At 36.4% G+C, this 18,684-nt stretch overlaps 1 protein-coding gene across 2 annotated transcripts; it reads right to left on the bottom strand.

The window, feature by feature from the left end:
- Positions 1 to 416: 416 nt before the first annotated feature.
- LOC135225703 (failed axon connections homolog) lies at positions 417 to 12,743 on the bottom strand. Of its 2 annotated transcripts, none has more exons than XM_064265066.1 (7): positions 12,570 to 12,743; positions 8,366 to 8,499; positions 6,577 to 6,709; positions 5,686 to 5,879; positions 2,562 to 2,770; positions 1,665 to 1,781; positions 417 to 636 (listed from the first exon to the last, which is right to left on the bottom strand). In XM_064265066.1, the coding sequence occupies exons 2-7, from the start codon at positions 8,491 to 8,493 to the stop codon at positions 545 to 547; spliced, it is 873 nt and encodes a 290-aa protein (XP_064121136.1). In that variant the 5' UTR covers positions 8,494 to 8,499; positions 12,570 to 12,743; the 3' UTR covers positions 417 to 544. The 2 variants fall into 2 exon arrangements, with proteins under 2 accessions (XP_064121136.1, XP_064121135.1); XM_064265065.1 differs by having other exon boundaries at positions 8,366 to 8,516.
- Positions 12,744 to 18,684: the final 5,941 nt, after the last annotated feature.

Genomic DNA, 18,684 nt, shown 5'->3' on the forward strand with positions numbered 1-18,684 from the left:
TATATATATATATATAGCCATACGATTCTCAGCAAATTTCTAGAAATAAGGTTACTATCCCAATATCTTGTTCTTTAACAACATCTGATGCTGATTCACAGACAGGATGAATAAGTGGGTTGCAGACTGAAATAATCGAACCGCGGCCATGGTAATGAAAACCCAATTTTTTATCGTTAAACTGCGTCTTCCGTCCGCACACATCTGGTCATTGTAGCCTAGGATTCAAACGTCACTATATATATATATATATATATATATATATATATATATATATATATATAGATATATATATATATACACGTATATATATGTATATATATACATATATATGTGTGTGTTACCGACAAACGCAAAGAATTTAACTGGGTTACTGGGCATGGAAATCATGTCGGAGGATGAATGAAAAAAATATATACTGACGTATTCACTATATTTCAGAAAATAACAACCGTATTACATCGAGAACTCGTATTTCTTTGTTTTACTGAACTGGTTGTGAAAAATACACACTGGTTCTTGCTCCCTGAGTCGGTGTGAGTCTTCATTTGGGAGGTTTGTCCAAAACCTCCTCCCAGTCCGGCCAGAACTTCTCTTTCATGCGAAGGCAATATTGCTGAAGGTTTGGGAAGTCCTCTGGAAGTACGAGCAAAAGTTATAATGTAATAGCATGAAAATCCTTGTGAGTAATTAGTAAGCCTACTGTGATACAGTCATCACATATATGTAAAGATAGTAAATTCCTAAAGACTTGAACATCCTTTTACACAAACATCCATTTACAAAATTACACCCACCCACACATAATATATATGTATATACATACATATGTATATATATATTTATATATATATATATATATATATATACATATATATATATATATATATATATATATATATATATATATATATATATATATATAATATATATATATATATATATATATATATATATATGTGTGTATATATATTATTTACTGTAGTTTACGTAGTAAGATCCATTATTATCTGGTACTCACTAATTATTTTGATATTATTATAATTTGTTTTACAGTTAAATGATTTACATTTATATCTTTCACTTATATATTATATATATATATATATATATATATATATATATATATAAGTGAAAGATATAAATGTAAATCATTTAACTGTAAAACAGTAAATATATGTATAATATAAAATAAGTATATTATATATCCAGTAAATATTATAATAATATATATATATATATATATATATATATATATATATATATATACATAGGTGAAAGAAAATCATAAATGTAAATCATTCGACCTCAACATTTTGGATGATTAAAAAAACAATTAGTAAGCATCAGTTAATAATTTATCTATACTTAATTACCATGCTAGTTGCTTATCGATTACGGCGTCCGTAAGAAGACAAGAGAGAAGCGAAGGTTTATCAAGGCCACACCCGCCTTTTTTTTTCTCTCTCTCTCTCTTATACTTCTTTTTAGCATCCAGTTGACAAAATTTGCATCTAGGAACCGATCTTCAGGCTGGATGCATTATAATAGTAAGTGCGCAGTTCGTGTGTCATTTAACAAAACGCGCGACTTTGTTTAAAGTTTCTGTGGGGAGATGGAAAACCAAGGAAAACATTTCTTGAGTGCTGGCCATCATACTGTACCTGTCACCATCGTGTAATAGGGGGAGTCCGGAGCATTCCACAGTAGTTGGCCGAGTTGTCCAAAGATGGCGCAGTCAACTTCGCAGGGTTCGTCTCCCATAATGAAGGGTTTTTCGCCTTCGAAAAGAAAAAGAGTTGGTGTTCACTACACGATACTCCAATTTGTGTCACTAGCATTATGGCCATCGACGTAATCATAAGAGCAAAATATAAACTTGAAAGACATGTGATGTTTATAATTATACAGGATGAATTTTTGTAATAATTTTGAAACGGAAGTATATTATTGTACAGGTATGGATTAATAACAAAGAAAGAGAATACAATTCTCCAAGAGAGAGAGAGAGAGGAGTTAGTCCATCCGAGGAGACATCGTGTGCTCACTTATCTCTAGGAGCAGGTTTTAGTGCTCATTCACATTACCAATGATTTTGTCTAGGTTTCTTTTAAATTCTTCCACACTGTTGTTGTTTACAACTTCTTGTGGCAGTTTATTAATGTGTCACATATCTTGTATGTAAAGAAGTTCCCACAATGGGATGTGTTGTATCTCTTCAGGTCTAATTTCCATCCATATTTCTTGTCTGGTTTTCTCTAACGTAAATAGGTTACTGTCTACTTTTGTTATGCCTTTCAGTATTTTGAATGTTGTCCTTGCAGTCGTCGTGTTTCTAAGCCATACATGTTCAGGCTCTCAAGTCGTCTTTGGTAACCTATTTGCCTGATGGATGGAGAGAGAGAGAGAAAGAGAGAGAAACTATTCATCATAAAAATGGCAGACAGGGAAAGAGATAGATTGCGACAACTTTTATCTTAAAAATGATTGAGAGAGAGAGAGGAAATTATTCTTCACCTTAAAAACAGTGTAGAAATAAGGAGCAAACCGTCTCAAATTACCCAAATATATGGAGATGCTCTCGAGATCCTTTCTCATGATCTCCAGCACTTCAGCATCGCTGTGCCTACCGATGCCCTGGACATGGAGTGCCTTCCTTATCTTGTGCTTCATCACTGAAAGCATGTACTTGATCCATTTGGGGAATATGGAGGTTAGCTGAAGTACCCTGACGTGGGGATCTGTAAGGTATCTGTATCTTACCAAGCCCCTGGAATAAAACATTTATCCCACAATAGTTACTTAAAAGACATGAATAATTAACATGAAGAGGATTATTCCAATGATGAACGTTATGATAATGAAAAAGAAAAGACATAGTAAACGTTTTTCTTCAACAATGTTTGTAGAAAATAGTGATAAAAAAACCCAAGAACGAAAATTTAGATCAGAATCTTGTTAATGACAATATAAGTGAGAAAAACTTCATCCTTCAGAAAAAGGAGACAACAACATCCAGACAAGTAATAAATAAGCATATATCATATCAAGAAACTCCTCTTAAAGGTTTCAATGTAAAAGCCTAGGCAAATGTAACAGAAACATAAACTTATTTTCAGTCTGAGTAACAGATAACATATTTCCTGAAAGAATAGAATTGAAAATACAATTTAGGTCAAAGCACAAGGGCACGGACCTATGAGCTCATTTATCGCTGAAAAGAAAATTGAGACGAAGGTTACAAAGGTGTAACAAAAGGAAAATCTCGTAATTGCGCTACGAAACAATTGTTAGAGGACAGTGGAAAGTCAGATGGGAGAATGAACATGAATGGAGGTGCAGTAAAAGGAACAAAAGGGGTTGCAGCTAGGGGCCGAAGGGATGCTGCAAAGAAGCTTTAGTGCTTACAGTGCAGCGCGCTTGAGGTGCACTGACGGCACTGACTCCCCTAGGGAGCATATCTCCTAACACAAATTAGATATACCCGTATGAAAGTAGGTAAGAACGCAACACATTTTGAAAATAGATACAAACGTTCATTTGTATGCATATATATATATACCTGCGTATATATGAAGAGCCAAATCAGAATGCCAGACTGAAACAAAAAAGACAAGTTGTGCCATATTCAAAATCATCTGATAATCACGTTGGAGACTACCATTTGCCCATGACCATTCAAGATACAAACAAAAGCCCATTCATTCCCGTTGCAAGCCACACCGTTACTTCTGAGAATCTCGGTCTTTTCCTGATACAAGAAAATCATATCAAGATCCCCCATATCTCTTTCACATATAAATAATGTTACTCTCACTACATGTAACTAAATTTTAATGAATATCTCGCTGGCTCGCTCACTTACTCATTTTCTCTCTCTCTCTCTCTCTCTCTCTCTCTCTCTCTCTCTCTCTCTCTCTCTCTTTGAAAATTTTAAGAACTACGGCGTCGTCACATTTTCCTACAGTATCCGTTCAATCAATCTGAATCTTAGTCAATTTTTCAACTCATCGATAACCTACGCTCATATTTCCTTTATATAACTTGTATGTCTGTAACAGTACCTAGAATTGACTTGAATATAGAAATTCAGGACAAAGCCCAAGCACTGGGACCTATGAAGTCGTTCAGAGCTGAAACAGAGATTGATAGTTAAAAGGTTTGAAAGGTGTAACAGGAGGAAAACCTCGCAGTTGAACCATGAATCAATTGTTAGGAGAGGGTGGGAAGTAGATGGAAGAAAGAGAATATGAAAGGTGGTACAGTAAATAGAACGAAAGGGGTTGCAGCTAGGAGCCGAAGGTGCGACACATAAGGTGCACCGAGGGCACTATCCCCTACGGGTATAGCAGGCTGTACCCACAGTTGATTCAAATACCCCGACATTTCTGCAAATTCTGATATAAGTTTATTTAGCGACCAGTTCCAAACTACTTCATTTTTAGATTTATAAAAGATGGAGTCTTAAAGGAAGTTTTTAATTCAAATTAAGAAAAGCCAAAAATCTTGAATCTCATATTTTTTTACCCTCTCTCATATCAAGTCTGACCTCATTTTCGTTCAAAATGAGGGGAATTTCACATGGAATAAACTTCAAAAAGCCATCAGCTTTCAATAAGTAAAGAAAAACCAGAAAAACTCATACACTACGGTACACCTCCCTTACAGCCACCACGATACTGAACAAGAAATGACGCAGCGCTAATTCCTGGCGCAGTTCTACCTTGACCTGAAGCAGCCAATCATCCCTAAAGTAATTAAAAAGGCGGTTGTTACATTTCTATACATTTAACTAATTACTTTCACATATTTTTTTATGGTGTAACCCACCCCTCCCTCAAACTTCACACTTCCTGTCAAGGGAAAATCTGATCAAGAACTCTGCACGTATAATGCTGCATGAAACTCTCAGCCGCGGCCTATGAAACTTTAAGTCACTGTTCGGTGGTGGTCTGTGATGTTGGCACCTATATAGGGTGCCGGATAATGGCTAACTTTAACCTTAAATAAAATAAAAACTACTGAGGCTAGAGGGCTGCAATGTATGTTTGATGATTGGAGGGTAGATGACCAAAAAACCATTTTGCAGCCCTCTAACCTGCGGACGGACAGACAAATAGCTTCCTCAATCGTTTTCTTTTACAGAAAATAAAAAAGCACGCTAAGGTGCCGCTGAAACGTCAAGGCATCTATCAAGCAAACTTAACTCAACTTTCAAAGTGGGAATGTGACACTGGAATTCAGTGGTATATAATACCGGTGTAACAGCGATTCTTTCAGTGAAAGAAACATTGGCAACTTCCAAAGATATATGCAAGATGAGAAAATTAAGAGGCATCACCATCATTCCTCGCCTTTCTTACCTTCTGCATTAAACGTATTTAAAACATGGAGCATTTTCTTGTGCAACTGTACGTAAGCGATGTTTGCGTCCCAGCTGCTGCTGCACAGGTTTATTCTTGAAATGCAGAAGTTCCTTTTAACAGCCAACATCAAGTGCTCTTTGCAAAGGCAACTGCTTGCATGTACACACACATACACACACACACACACTTGAAAGCATGTACAAGTAGAGAGCGGAAGGAGGAGAGGTTTATAAGGGAATATATTACAGACAAACTAAAGTCAGAGCAAAATACGCTGTAAATAAAAAGAAAAACTGAACAACAAAACAAAAATACGAACCAGTAGAGATGTTCGTCAACCATGATCTGGAAGGCGTTGGCAATCGCTTTCTCTTTGTCCGACAAGTGACTGCTGAAACTCTTGTTGTTGGCTGACAGATGATCGATGATTAACTGAGAATCCGTCATGTCGACTCCGTTCAGTGTTATCCAGGGGGATTTGCCCTTGGAGCTCTTGGGATTCTGGTCATCTATCTGCAGAAAACATTCGGTGCAACATCATACAGAATTTTGATTAAGAGATCAAATGGTAATCTAACAGTCTTTCAAGTAGAACATTATTTTCGTTCAATATAAGATGATTAAATAAAAATCAACAATACTCATGGTTAGATAAGAGGATCAATGTTAAAAATTACAGTTTGATAGCAAAAGCTATAACTTGAATACTATTCTCTCTCTCTCTCTCTCTCTCTCTCTCTCTCTCTCTCTCTCTCTCTCTCTCTCCTCTCTCTCTCTCTCTTGTATGTATGTATGTATGTATATAAGACTGCAATTCTTGCAAATAAAAATACGTATCGGTAATTCTTAAAATATACACACACACACACACACACAGACACACACACACACACACACACACATATATATATATATTAATATATATTATAATTAGAATATATATATATATATATTATATATAATATATACTATTATATATATAGATATATATATATATCGTAATTCTTGAAAAATAAATATGAAGTATCCGTAATTCTTGAGAAATAAATGTACGTATCCGTAATTCTCGAAAAACAGAGAAGTAGCGGTAATTCTCGGAAAACAATTAGATATCCGTAATTCTTGACAAATAAATATTCTAGTCCGTAATACTTGAGAATTCAATATGAGCAACAAATTGACGACATTTTAAAGACGGTCACTCTCCCACCTGAATCTTGTATCCTGCCATCCTAAGATAGGTCTCGAGTTTCAGGCCGAAGGGCGACATATGAGGGCAGGTGTATCCTCGACCGAAGGTGTGGAGGACCACGACGTCCTTTCCAGCAGCATTCCATTCCTTCCTGGAAGATAAACAAATAAAGATAGACAGAGAGAATACAGGGTTTAGGATAAAAAGGCCAAGTGCTGGGGCCTATGAGCTCATTGACAGTAAGAAGGTTTGATAGGTGTGACAAGAGGAAACCCTGGCAGTTGCACTATGAAACAAGTGCCAGGAGAGGGTGGAAAGTCAGATGGAAGAAAGAATATGAACGGAGGCACAGAAAAAGGAATGAAAGAGGTTACAGTTATGGACCGAGCAACAAGTACACTGCAAAGACTCTAAAGTAATGCTTACACTACACCATGTGAGATGCACTGACGGCACTAACCCCCTACGGGTGATAAAAAAAATATATAACAACCTTTCAGTGCATTTAAAAAAATATAACCCTACATGAATAGCTTAAGTAATTTCTTACACTTTTGACCCTTTTGAAACGAGGTGATAGTTTGCAACAAGGAAAAAAATCTATGAATACAAGAAAATAAGATATGGCGAAAAGGGTGATTATAGCTACATGCCTTGCAATGTGTACTTATGTTCAGGAATGTAAAAAAAAAACTTCCACATGCATCACATACGTAACTTTTGATGTTTCAAGGAAATAAATAAATGAAATGCAAGGAAATGAATTTCGGATTCTCTAAGATTTTATAGTTAGGAGACCCTGACAACAAAGTGCATTTAAAAACAAGGACTGTGCACAAAGGCATGTGCAATTACAAGACTAAAACCTCAAAATCTCTAGCTACAAGGCTCTCAAAATACATTCACACATTACTGGATGTCGGTTCTCTTTTATTGTGAACTAGAATATGGTCGTTAGACCGAGTTCAGCCCTCTAATTTGATCCATATCCATATTTCAAAACATTAATATCTACCCAAGATAACGCACCGCCTGCGCCCTCTTTCTGTTTTTGAAATACCTATCTACCTGCAGGCCTCTGCTCAGGTCTCCATCTGCCGAAGGCAGTCTGGATAATTCGCACATTTGTTCGCCTTACGTAGTACACAGGTGTAGACATTTTGAAAAAACATATGTGTACCCTATATGAACAGTTAATTCACAATTTTATAAAGCTCAGAGAGTAAACGAATGCCCTTAGATTCTTCTTAAAAAGTCCTAATATCTCCAGTCATCATACTATCAACTGGCAGCTTATTGTAAAATCGCTCCAAGTCCAATACTCTCTCACATAATAGATAACCTCCACCACATCAGTAGTCCCCAAACATTTTAGACCATTTACCCCCTCAGGGAGTACTTGGTTCCTCTTCGACACCTAGGCATGTAGGGAACAATAAATCAATAATAATAATTAAGTGGAAGTGCACTTTCAACGTTCATTACCGTGGGGAACTGCATACCAAACCTTGCAATGCATACCAAGCCCTGCGAAACTGTTATTCTGTATTGCCTCACCCTGTGAATATTTCTCGCGAAATATAGGGAAACAAAAAGGAACTATAGTATTATGTTTTATTAAGTTCAGATACATATAAAATAGAAAAATAATACTAATTATATACAAATTTAAAATATGTATAAGCAAGTCGTATTTTATGTGTTTTTATTTCTAACACGAATATCATGCATTCGACCTCCAAGGCATTTATCGACCCCATGAATAGTCGATATCGACACCCAAGGGGGTCTATATCGACTGACTCACCTGAGCTGTTCCTTCTTCCAGGTTCTCAGCGCAGAGATGGTGCAGACCATGACGAAGAGGAGCGTGAGTAATGTCCCATATTCCCACAGGGTGTCTCCGATCCCCGTCAGTAAATCAAGCAGGCACATTTCTCCCTGTGTCACCCAAACTCCTTCAAAACGTTGCATATAAATACATTTGCGAACATGTTCAGATTTAAATTTGCTACTAAAAATATCTTGATAGTACTACTCAAGCCCACAAACTGATTAATGTCTTTCTCTTTCCCCATCCGTTTTAAATAGTCAAGTGAAAAATTCTTCCGCTTTCCTCCACATCGCAAAGTCCATTCTGACTTCTGCACGAACTGTACTTTTTTTTCCCTTTATTTCACAATGCTAAATCATTTACTTAAATGATGCAATACCCCGCGGTGATCATATTTCATCTTAAAATAAATAGATATCAACTATATTCTAGCTATCAAAATGATTTATCATGATCAATATCAAGAGAAATTCAACATTACCTACTGTGCTATGTATCCATACCAGGGGTTCTTTCTATTCTGATAAGTAACATACTTCAGAAGGCGTATATATACATACATATATATATATATATATATATATATATAGATATATATATACATAGTATGTATGTAGTAGTATATATATACATACATATATATACAATATATACATATACATATATATATATATATAATATATATATATATCATACATATTATAATTATATAATATATAATATTAGATATATATATATATATATCATAATATATATCTATATATATATATATTTAATATATATATATATATAATATATACTATAATAATATATATTATATATACATATATATATATATATATATGTGTGTGTGTGTGTGTATGGTATGCCATACGGAACCAAACAAACAGTATGAACTTTTTACTACCCACTGGAAGAGGAACGAGTGAATACACCACTTCCACTGAGCAGTCTTAACACCGAAACATAACAAAATGGCCGCATGTCATGATAAAATATCTTCACTTGTGTTGCTGTTGGTCACTGTTAGCAGCGTAATCTTTAAAATCAGTTATCTATTATATATGTAAATAATTCATGCTTGGCGGAGAGACATAGAAATAACAACTCTGATATTTAATCGACGTTTTCGAAAACAATTTTTGTCTATCCGCGATTCATTGCTATTACACATAAAAGATGAGAATCATCCTGGTACAGAAAATTTTGGTTGATGACACGCTGAATAAGATGCAAGAACTCGAAATAGATAGAAAAAGTTGACTTGAGCGGCCGACCCTGCTATACAGTGGGATTAGTAAGGTCGGGAGAAAAAGATTTGTTTTACACCAAGAATAAGATTTTTATTTAATATGCATTTTTTTTATTAAAATGCAATAAACCATAGCACAGAAGACAATATTCTAAAATAGTAAAGGTGAGCGATTATGCAGATGGCTTGATTTTAAACTTCAAATAACATCAACATTAGGTCGGGCAGTGTGTGGATGGGTGCCCACCCATGACTGACAAAGGCCGCCGTTGGCACATACATTCTTGACCATTTGTGGGAGCCAGGGTTTAGGGTAGCATCCTTATCCCGAATGTCAAAGCTTGATAACTTGTGGCGTACTAGAAAATTGGAATGAGTGGGAATGGGTCACATTAAGGCCTAAGCCAAGAGTGTGAGTAAATGGGCAAATCTATAAAAACTATACATCAAGTGCAAGAAGAAAACCAACTATCAATTTCAGTTCATTTACATAAGGCACTGACAACTAAAGAACGGGAATCAAAACAGCTCTACTAAAGCTAATGCTGATACTGTTAATAGTTCTGCTCCAACAGCGTGAGGTCATAAGCATAGTATTAGATGACACCAGAGGGAGCTTCTTTGGTTTGTCATCTACTCGTCACCTACCACTCCGAGGCGCTTGGTACTAAACACCGACTGGTAAATGTAAAGTAGACGGCCGCCTGAAGATATCGTTCATTAATGTAATTTGTTGACCACACGATAAAGAAAAGGATGTATATGATACTTTGATCCCCGAGGGGCTAGTACTAAGGAGCTTCTGCCATGTTTAGTACTAACACCTCGGAGTAGGTGACGCGAAGATAACAAATGCCAACGTAGCGCCCTCTAGAGACACCCAGCAAAAAAAAAAAAAAAAGTAACTTTACCGGAAATGCTTGAAATCCAGCTGTTGAAACCTGATACTCAAATGCAGTGTTGATGGCCCTTCTCTCTCTCCTCTCTCTCTCTCTCTCTCTCTCTCTCTCTCTCTCTCTTCTCTCTCTCTCTCTCTTACTTACTTTGCTGATAGTGCTAAAACTATTTAAGAACGTCATACTGTGTGAGCGAAACACTCAAATAAATATCAACTCCTTATCAAATCCGATACTATTTCTCTTGCAGGTAAACATTAATATGACTATAAATGCGTGGACGTACATAAAAGCATGCCTTTTTCCTACTTCATTTATGCTCAGGGTAGTATTATACTTTTCATCTTGATAGCATTATCTACTTGTTCAACAAATAAAACTCTAATTGACTATCAGTTTGCCCACTTACTTCCCCACTAGTTCTCATGAAAAGGGCGAAATTTTGACCGAAATGAAAAAAAAATGTAAATTTTAATTATGAAGTTTTAGCCGCAATGGAAGGAGGAAACTATCTAAAGAGAGTACTGCAATCAAACTCTCCCACTATCACCAAAAAAACCTCATCTCCAACAAAAGGATGACAAAAATATAAAGCTCCTTGTCAGTGGTCTTAATAATGATAATAATGGGCACAGTTTTCCGTATCGAATATGATGACAATGGTTGCAGGTCCACAATAATATAGCATATGCTCACGTGCTATAATATTGTGTACCTGCAACCAATAATAATAATAACAACAATAATAATAATAATAAATGCTACAGCCATTATAGAAGGTCTAATCACTAATATATTATATCACAATAATAATAATAATAATAATAATAATAATAATAATAATAATAATAATAATAATAATAATAATAATACGATAACATGAACATGTCAAAACAAATGCGGCATTTTAATTATTTGAAAACCGCTTTGTCTTCACACTTTGCTGCGGATGTCCGAGCCTTTATCTTTACATATACTTAAAAACTTGTAATTTTTAGTTATCCAGTAAAGAATGAAAGTTCCTCACTAACAACTTCACATAGGTTAGTAAATATCGTGGACAACCTCCCGTAAAAAAACAAGGGTGATCTTATAGGCCTATGCCAGTTTTGGCACGCCAACTTGTAATTCTCTACCGACAGCGGTTCAAATTAACAAACTTCAAGGCACCACACAATAAGAACCTACGAGTGACTTTCCGTTGATCAAGGCTTTCAGGAATAATAATAATAATAATAATAATAATAATAATAATAATTTTCTTTCCCTTCCAGTTTTTGTAAGATTATTCAATCGTCGTCTATTCAGTTGTGTTTAAACTGGCTAGTATATGATATATTGAAAACAATTAGCCACTACTGTTAACCTAAGCAGAACGTAATTTCCTGAGTAATACACCTGGCCGCCACCTCCCGGAGTACTATCGGGGAGGGTGGCTGATTCAGCAGGGGTTCTTACGGGACGAGTTCGACCAAAGAAATATGGTTTGCAGCCACAGGGAGCGTGCACAGGAAGTCGTATTACTCATACACATAACTAGACAAAAAATGTTAGACAGGTGTGCTCTCTCTTTTCTCATCCCACTCCGAGTTTAAGAGGAAATTAGTTTCAATATTTCGTGGTTTCTGGTAATAAAACCATTGGAAACCACCATGTGTAAAATTCTTTTACTTTTAACCTTTGTGAGATTAATTCTGAAGTAAAGTTTCAATTCCTGAACTATTTCAAGTACCAATACCCCAGCATAAGTAAGCTTGTTACATTTTGGCGTGAATAGAACTTGAAAGATTCATCAACATACAAACACCAGCAGTTTCTAAATTATTTCTTAGAATGTCTTGCAACGGGTAGACAGGTAACATAAACAAGTTCAGTTCATAAACGTCAATAATCTAACGTATTCATTACACCAGTTCTTTGGTCTGGCAGTTTTCGGCAACAATCCACACCATGCTGCTCTTCATTCATACTGATAACGACCCACCAACCACCAAGCAATATAAATTAAGAAAACGAAGAATTTAAGTACCGCAACAACGAGGCGTTTTTGTCTTTCAAATTCACAAAAATCACAGACAACCGACGACGTTTAGCACTGACGCTGAAGCAAGGATTCGTATCGTTTCCCTCAACACCTTAAACCAACGTGGAACAGATACCGCGAGACACAACTGAATGTTGTTGCAACCGTGGGCCACTCAGCGAGCATTGTAGGCTTGATATTTGTTTGTTAAGAAGATATAAGTGGAGAGCAGCTTACTTAATCTACCTCGGAGATAACGAGACATTTATATATATAGGGAATTGTTCAATTAATATGAACGGTGCTGATAAAACTACTGATAGTAATGAGGTGCGGCATCACAGCAACTTGTGCTCAACTGTAGGAACTAGGAAGCATTTCATTTTGTCGCGATTGTCTCTGCTCTATAGTGCGTGATTCATGGTTTCGACATAAATAACACTCAGGTATTTTTTGTGCTAGTAAATAAATTCATAAACTCGCAAATGAACAGAGCTTCACGTTGCAGGCCCCCTGACAAATTTATTCAAGGTTATCTGTGGGTCCCAGCAAAGGTTCAAGCATGTCAAACTCGACAAACAGTTTTTATTTTCTTGTTCTTCTTTTACTTGTACTACCGTTTTTTCTCAGCCACGAACCTCCTGCACTGATTACGAGAGACAGATGTTACTTATTACTACAAAATATAGCTGAATAAACCCTTCTGGCAGATCAGAATTGACATTTAAGAAACTGAACTGAAACACCTGTAGACAAAAGAGAACGTTAGCTCGCTGAGAGGCAACTTGATTCACTCATCATGAATCAGCACTGTTTTATCAGATAAGACAATCATTTTTCAATTACAACATCTTTACTCAGCAACAAGTACTTGAAAATAAACATTTATCGAAATCTCATACGGTCCAAATCCACATCTTCAAATTAATCAGTTTGTTCATTCATTTAAGGCTAAAGTTCTAAGAGACCTATTTATCCTCATTGTTATGTAAGTTTGCAGTCGGTTACTATATCTAGTTCTCGGTCTCTGCTTAACATTTTCTATGATCTTGTGACGTAGACGCTATAGAAGGGTAAGTCTAATGGTAGGAAATTATGAATGCAACCATAAAAGAAGTAAGGTTCCCTGATCCTATGGAAACTTGTTTGGGAGACCAAATCTTCTTTAATGGACCTTTTTAGATACTTTTAGTTTGCTGTAAAAGAAAACTTTTGAGATGGCTATTTGTCTGTTCGTCGCACTTTTTCTCTCCGCCATCAGATCGGAAAAACTACTGAGGCTAGAGGGCTGTAAATTGATATGTTAAAATCATCCACCCTCCAATCATCAAACATACCAAATTGAAGATCGTTAGCCTCAGTAGTTTTTATTTTATTTAAGGTTGAAGTTAGCCTTGATGGTGGCTGGAAGTTCTGTTCTGATCGCCTTCCAAAATTGAGAATTGATAATAAAAAAGTAATATCTTTAGTGAGTATACATAATTAGCTTAAGACGCAGGCTCTTCCTGAAAAATAAGCCATAACAGTTTCCTTCTCTCATTTACTTAAACATAGTAACTTGAAGTCGAGGAAAATGAGCTTTAGGCTTAAAGCACTTTTCAATATAGTTTTTATAGGTACATGCCGTCACTTTTACAACTTCATTAAACATGCTAATGCTAATTCGCACACCATGACCTTTTCATGACGTCCGTATAACTGGACTATCTTAAGTTATATATGTGGATAGGAAAACCACCGAACGCCTAAGTCAGCCACTGCATACGTCTCCTGGAATTGCGCTAAGCCCACAGGAAATAGGATACAAGCGCCTGTCAACAAATTCCTCCACTGAGGCAAACTTTTTGGTCTGTCTCCCGTCTACTACTCTCAGTTTCTTTCCTGACAACACCCCAGACGTCCTCCATAAAGAATAATTTTTTCATCTTCGTGTTTCATTCGAAGGTTACTTCTCTTCTCTTTTCCAGACGCGACAGAAACGAGACCAAGAAAGGGGAAGCTGATAAGACAACGGACCCCTACGACAAAATAATCTTCTTAAGTTGGTTTAATCTATTGTCTTTAGCCCTCACATCAATACAAAGATTAAATGTAAACAGATAAATTATTAGACCACGGAAACTCACTCCACAAAATAGATAGTGAAGTTAGTGATAATGAAATTCTAGTATCATTACCAATAACTCTATCGTGGAGGTGATGGACAAGTGCGTAGCCAATAAACAAGAGAAGCCTAGGGCATGAATTCACACAAACATACGAAATGCCTGCATATCTTGCATGAAAGCTTATACGTGTGAAGGTGGCTGGATACCCCAAGAATGATACGATAAATCCTTTTGGAAACTATTAGGGACCCCAAAGTCAAATATGTACGATTTATAAAATCATTTGACTCTCTCTAGCAATGACACCACCTTTACGAGGTCACATGGTGCACCAATGTGATGGTCATAGATTGTTAAAATTGGAATTTCTGTCAAAATGTCTTTAGGAAAAAAATGCAAAGTGCGTTTATCAGGATTTTTTTTACTGTTATTCCAAGATTTGTTTCTGTAACTCTGAACAGTATTGCCAGGGTGCGTGCGTGGGGAAGCAAGCGCGTGCTGCCTTGTATACTAATATTCACATCAAGTTTCTTGGCAGCTACCGATATTTGAATAAGGTAGGGAATTTGTAGCGAGGATAACGCTTGAATTATCTGAGGAATGCCAATGTGCGTCACTCTCCCTCATACTGTTATTATAAGCTGGAATTGGCAGAAAATTGATAGGCAAAAAAGGCAGATACTTTTTTCATAGCTTTACATAGCAAACTGATGGGTCGGATAGCGTGAATAATAAAATTCCTTGGATTATTAAAGAGACAACGTAACTCACTGGCTCACGATTGCGAATAAAAAGGGTCGAACTTTGACATTTTTATGTTTTTGTTATTTCTATCATAACCAGAGCGGATGCTACTAGTAATGAAATGCCACTACTATTATAACTACTATAGCTGTTTTTACTATTTACTAGTAATAAACTGTACACTTGTGCGATTATTCATTTAATTTATGTATCACCATCACTACCACTAACTCTGCTGCTGGTGTTCGGCTTTCACTATTAATTTGCCTGTTTAGATTTGAACGTTGTCACATTCGAACAACTCTACAGTTAACCAAATAAAACAAAAGTTATTATATTAACTAGAATAAAGGTGGCCGCCGCTCCTAGACATTTCGTTTACATCGAAGTTTGGGACTTATAGAAGCAAAAAAGAAACAAGTAAAAAATGCGCCGAAGTTTTTTCGGCGCATTCGAATTTCCTGTACAGCGTATTATACTATAAGAAACTCTCAGCCACGGCTCATGAAACTCTCATCCGAGGCCCATGAAACTTTCAGCTACGGCCCGGTGGTGGCCTGTGTTGTTAGCACCTATAGCGGTGCCGGACACGATCATAGCTGAATTTAGCCAAAAAAAAAAGAATAAAAACTACTGAGGTTAGAAGGTAGCGATTTGGTATGTTTGATGACTGGAGGGTTGATGATCAACATAACAATTTGCAGCCCTCTAGCCTCAGTAGTTTTTAAGATCTGCGGCCGGAAAAAGTGCGGACGGACAGACAAATTGCCATCTCCAAAGTTTTATTTTACAGAAAACTAATAAAACTGGTGAGGACGAGAAAAGTTTAAACGAATATAAAGGGAGTAAACTGTTTCAAAATGGAGAAGCAAAAACAACGTACAATGTCTGTTTGCGGGTTTTATTGTTCACCTGAATAATCTACGATTTTTAAGAAGCGCTGAGACGAAAAGCTGAAAATGAGAGGCAAAGGAAAATTTGAATTTATACACCCCCAAGAAACTGTGACTGTCAATTAAATTTTTGAACTTTTATAAGTCCGACTAACACATAGTAGAAAAAAAGAGCTTTCCGAGACAGCATATCTTTGTAGGATCTCTAATCTTGACCTTGGCCTTGACCTAAATCTGAATAACAACTGTATCAATAATTGAGTATATATGCCCGTCAGAGATGAGGTTATAAGGGAAATGCAGACAACTTTACTTGAGGAAATGTCTCTCCTATTAGAAGAGCTGCTTCTTTTGTTTTTTCCTAGCGTGGCTCGAACGTTATAGACAAGATTAAAAGTTGAATTCCTATTTGAATTTTGACCCTTAAGTAAGACCTTGACTTTGCTTGGCATATTGACCTCAGTTGCGTTTACGCATGCAAAATATGAAGTACTTATCTCGTATACTTCAGAAGTCATGTCCAGGTTAAATTCTTATGAAGTCTGTGTTGCTAAGTTCAAAAGTTTTGTGGCAAGATAATTTCTTATTTTGGCCGTTTACCTCAGTTTCACTCTACACATCGGCTTTATGTGTGGTGTATGCATACCAAATGTGAAGCCTTGACCTCGTATAGTTCAAAAGTTATGAACTAAGGTAAATTCATATATGACCTGATATCCCACTTGAAGTCTATTATGTAATTGGTTCTTGCCAGTCACGAATTCTACCTTACCTAAAATTTTATAAAAATCCACAAAATGTTTGTGTGTTGTCCTGTTAAAACAAGGGAAGACTCATGAGATTTAGACTTCAATACCAACCAGTAAGGCAGTGAAAAGGAGTTACAGTGGCTAGATAAAAATATAGAGATCCAGAGAAAAAATAAGATGAAGTGGAAGGATCTAGAGGTTAAACTACGAGAAACCCCCCAGAGTTAAACCAAGAAGTATTAGTTTGAGAGGTTGAACAGCAAGAAGGAAGAAAGGGAGCTGGAATGGATGGTGCGTCGAAATAAATTCTGAAAGACTAATGGAATTAACATATTACTATTCAAGCAAAGACGCTGGGGCGAAGGTGTTCATTCATTGATGCTTGAAGCAGCGAAGCTAACGTATACAAATTATTTTGTATACGTTAGAGAGAGAGAGAGAGAGAGAGAGAGAGAGAGAGAGAGAGAGAGAGAGAGAGAGAAATACTAATGCCAAGCTGTTACGATAAAGGCGTTGAAAGAAATCGTATCGTCACGTAGGAAATTCGTAAGCACCAGTACACCAAGGTATATCACCTTGCAGTACACCAGCATGAGTCCGAAGTGCCTCGTAATACTAACCTCATAATTTTGACCTGAAGAAACAAACATAACTGAAGCTAATTCACGCATAAGATAATACGTAGCTATAGCGATTAAGAGTCATCGAGTGCTATTAACGCAAGTATTCGCACGGGATGACCGCAGGAAATGCCTCAGGCTAATGAGTTGAGTTGAATATAGAATTTAGGCCAAAGACAAAGCACTGGGACCTACGAGGTCATTCGCCGCTGAGATGGAAATTTACCGTAAAAGGTTTGAAAGGTGTAACAAGAGGAAAACCTCGCAGTTGCACTATGAATAAAGTGTTAGGAGAGGGTGGAAAGTAAGATGAAGAAGAGAATATGAAAGCAGTTATAGTAAAAGAAACGAAAGTGGTCGCAGCTAGGGGCTGAAGGCACACCGCAAAGGGCCTTAAGTAATGCCCACAGTGCACCGCACGAGGTCCACTGACGGCTCTAGCCCCCTACGGGACAGGCTAATTAGTAATCAGAACAATAACAATAATCAGAAACTGATTATTGTTATACAAATGCACAATTCCGCTAAACCATTAATACCTCGGAATTCCGGTCAGTTGCAGAGGCAGACAAAGGTGATATATAATACACAACGATAATACGTAACGGACTCCGCACATTTACACTTGCTTATGTCCGTCACCAGAGATACCAAGAAACATTTACAATACGTTTGTTAACACAGAGTACATAATGCACACGCACATAACACATTTAAACATACATAAGTATTTACATATCTGAATATTGAAAAAATTCTTTGCCATATACTAAGAAAATTATAATTTATATAGTTTATTTTCAGCGGTTAGCAGTCCTTCGTACAAAGTATGAGACTTGCCCATCAAGCTTATCAAACTAATAAAACTCAAAATTCAGACCAATCTGACACAATAGACTTCAAGCGTTCTAGCAATGGCTACATAAATAAATCAAGTGTTAAGGAAAGGCTACAAAAAGACATTACGTCGTGTTATGAAAAGGCTACAAAAAGAAATCACGTATTTG

The sequence above is a fragment of the Macrobrachium nipponense genome, chromosome 13, assembly GCF_015104395.2.
Source record: "Macrobrachium nipponense isolate FS-2020 chromosome 13, ASM1510439v2, whole genome shotgun sequence".
Taxonomy (NCBI): Eukaryota; Metazoa; Arthropoda; class Malacostraca; order Decapoda; family Palaemonidae; genus Macrobrachium; species Macrobrachium nipponense.

What these genes read in the sequence shown, in the direction of transcription:
- LOC135225703 (XM_064265066.1), bottom strand. Translation starts at nt 8,493, where the DNA reads ATGTGCCTGCTTGATTTACTGACGGGGATCGGAGACACCCTGTGGGAA. An exon ending in TGGAAGAAGGAACAGCTCAG is followed by an intron (nt 6,710 to 8,365) that starts GTGAGTCAGTCG and finishes TTTATCTTCCAG; the next exon opens with GAAGGAATGGAATGCTGCTG. An exon ending in GAGCATCTCCATATATTTGG is followed by an intron (nt 1,782 to 2,561) that starts GTAATTTGAGAC and finishes TTCTTTTCGAAG; the next exon opens with GCGAAAAACCCTTCATTATG.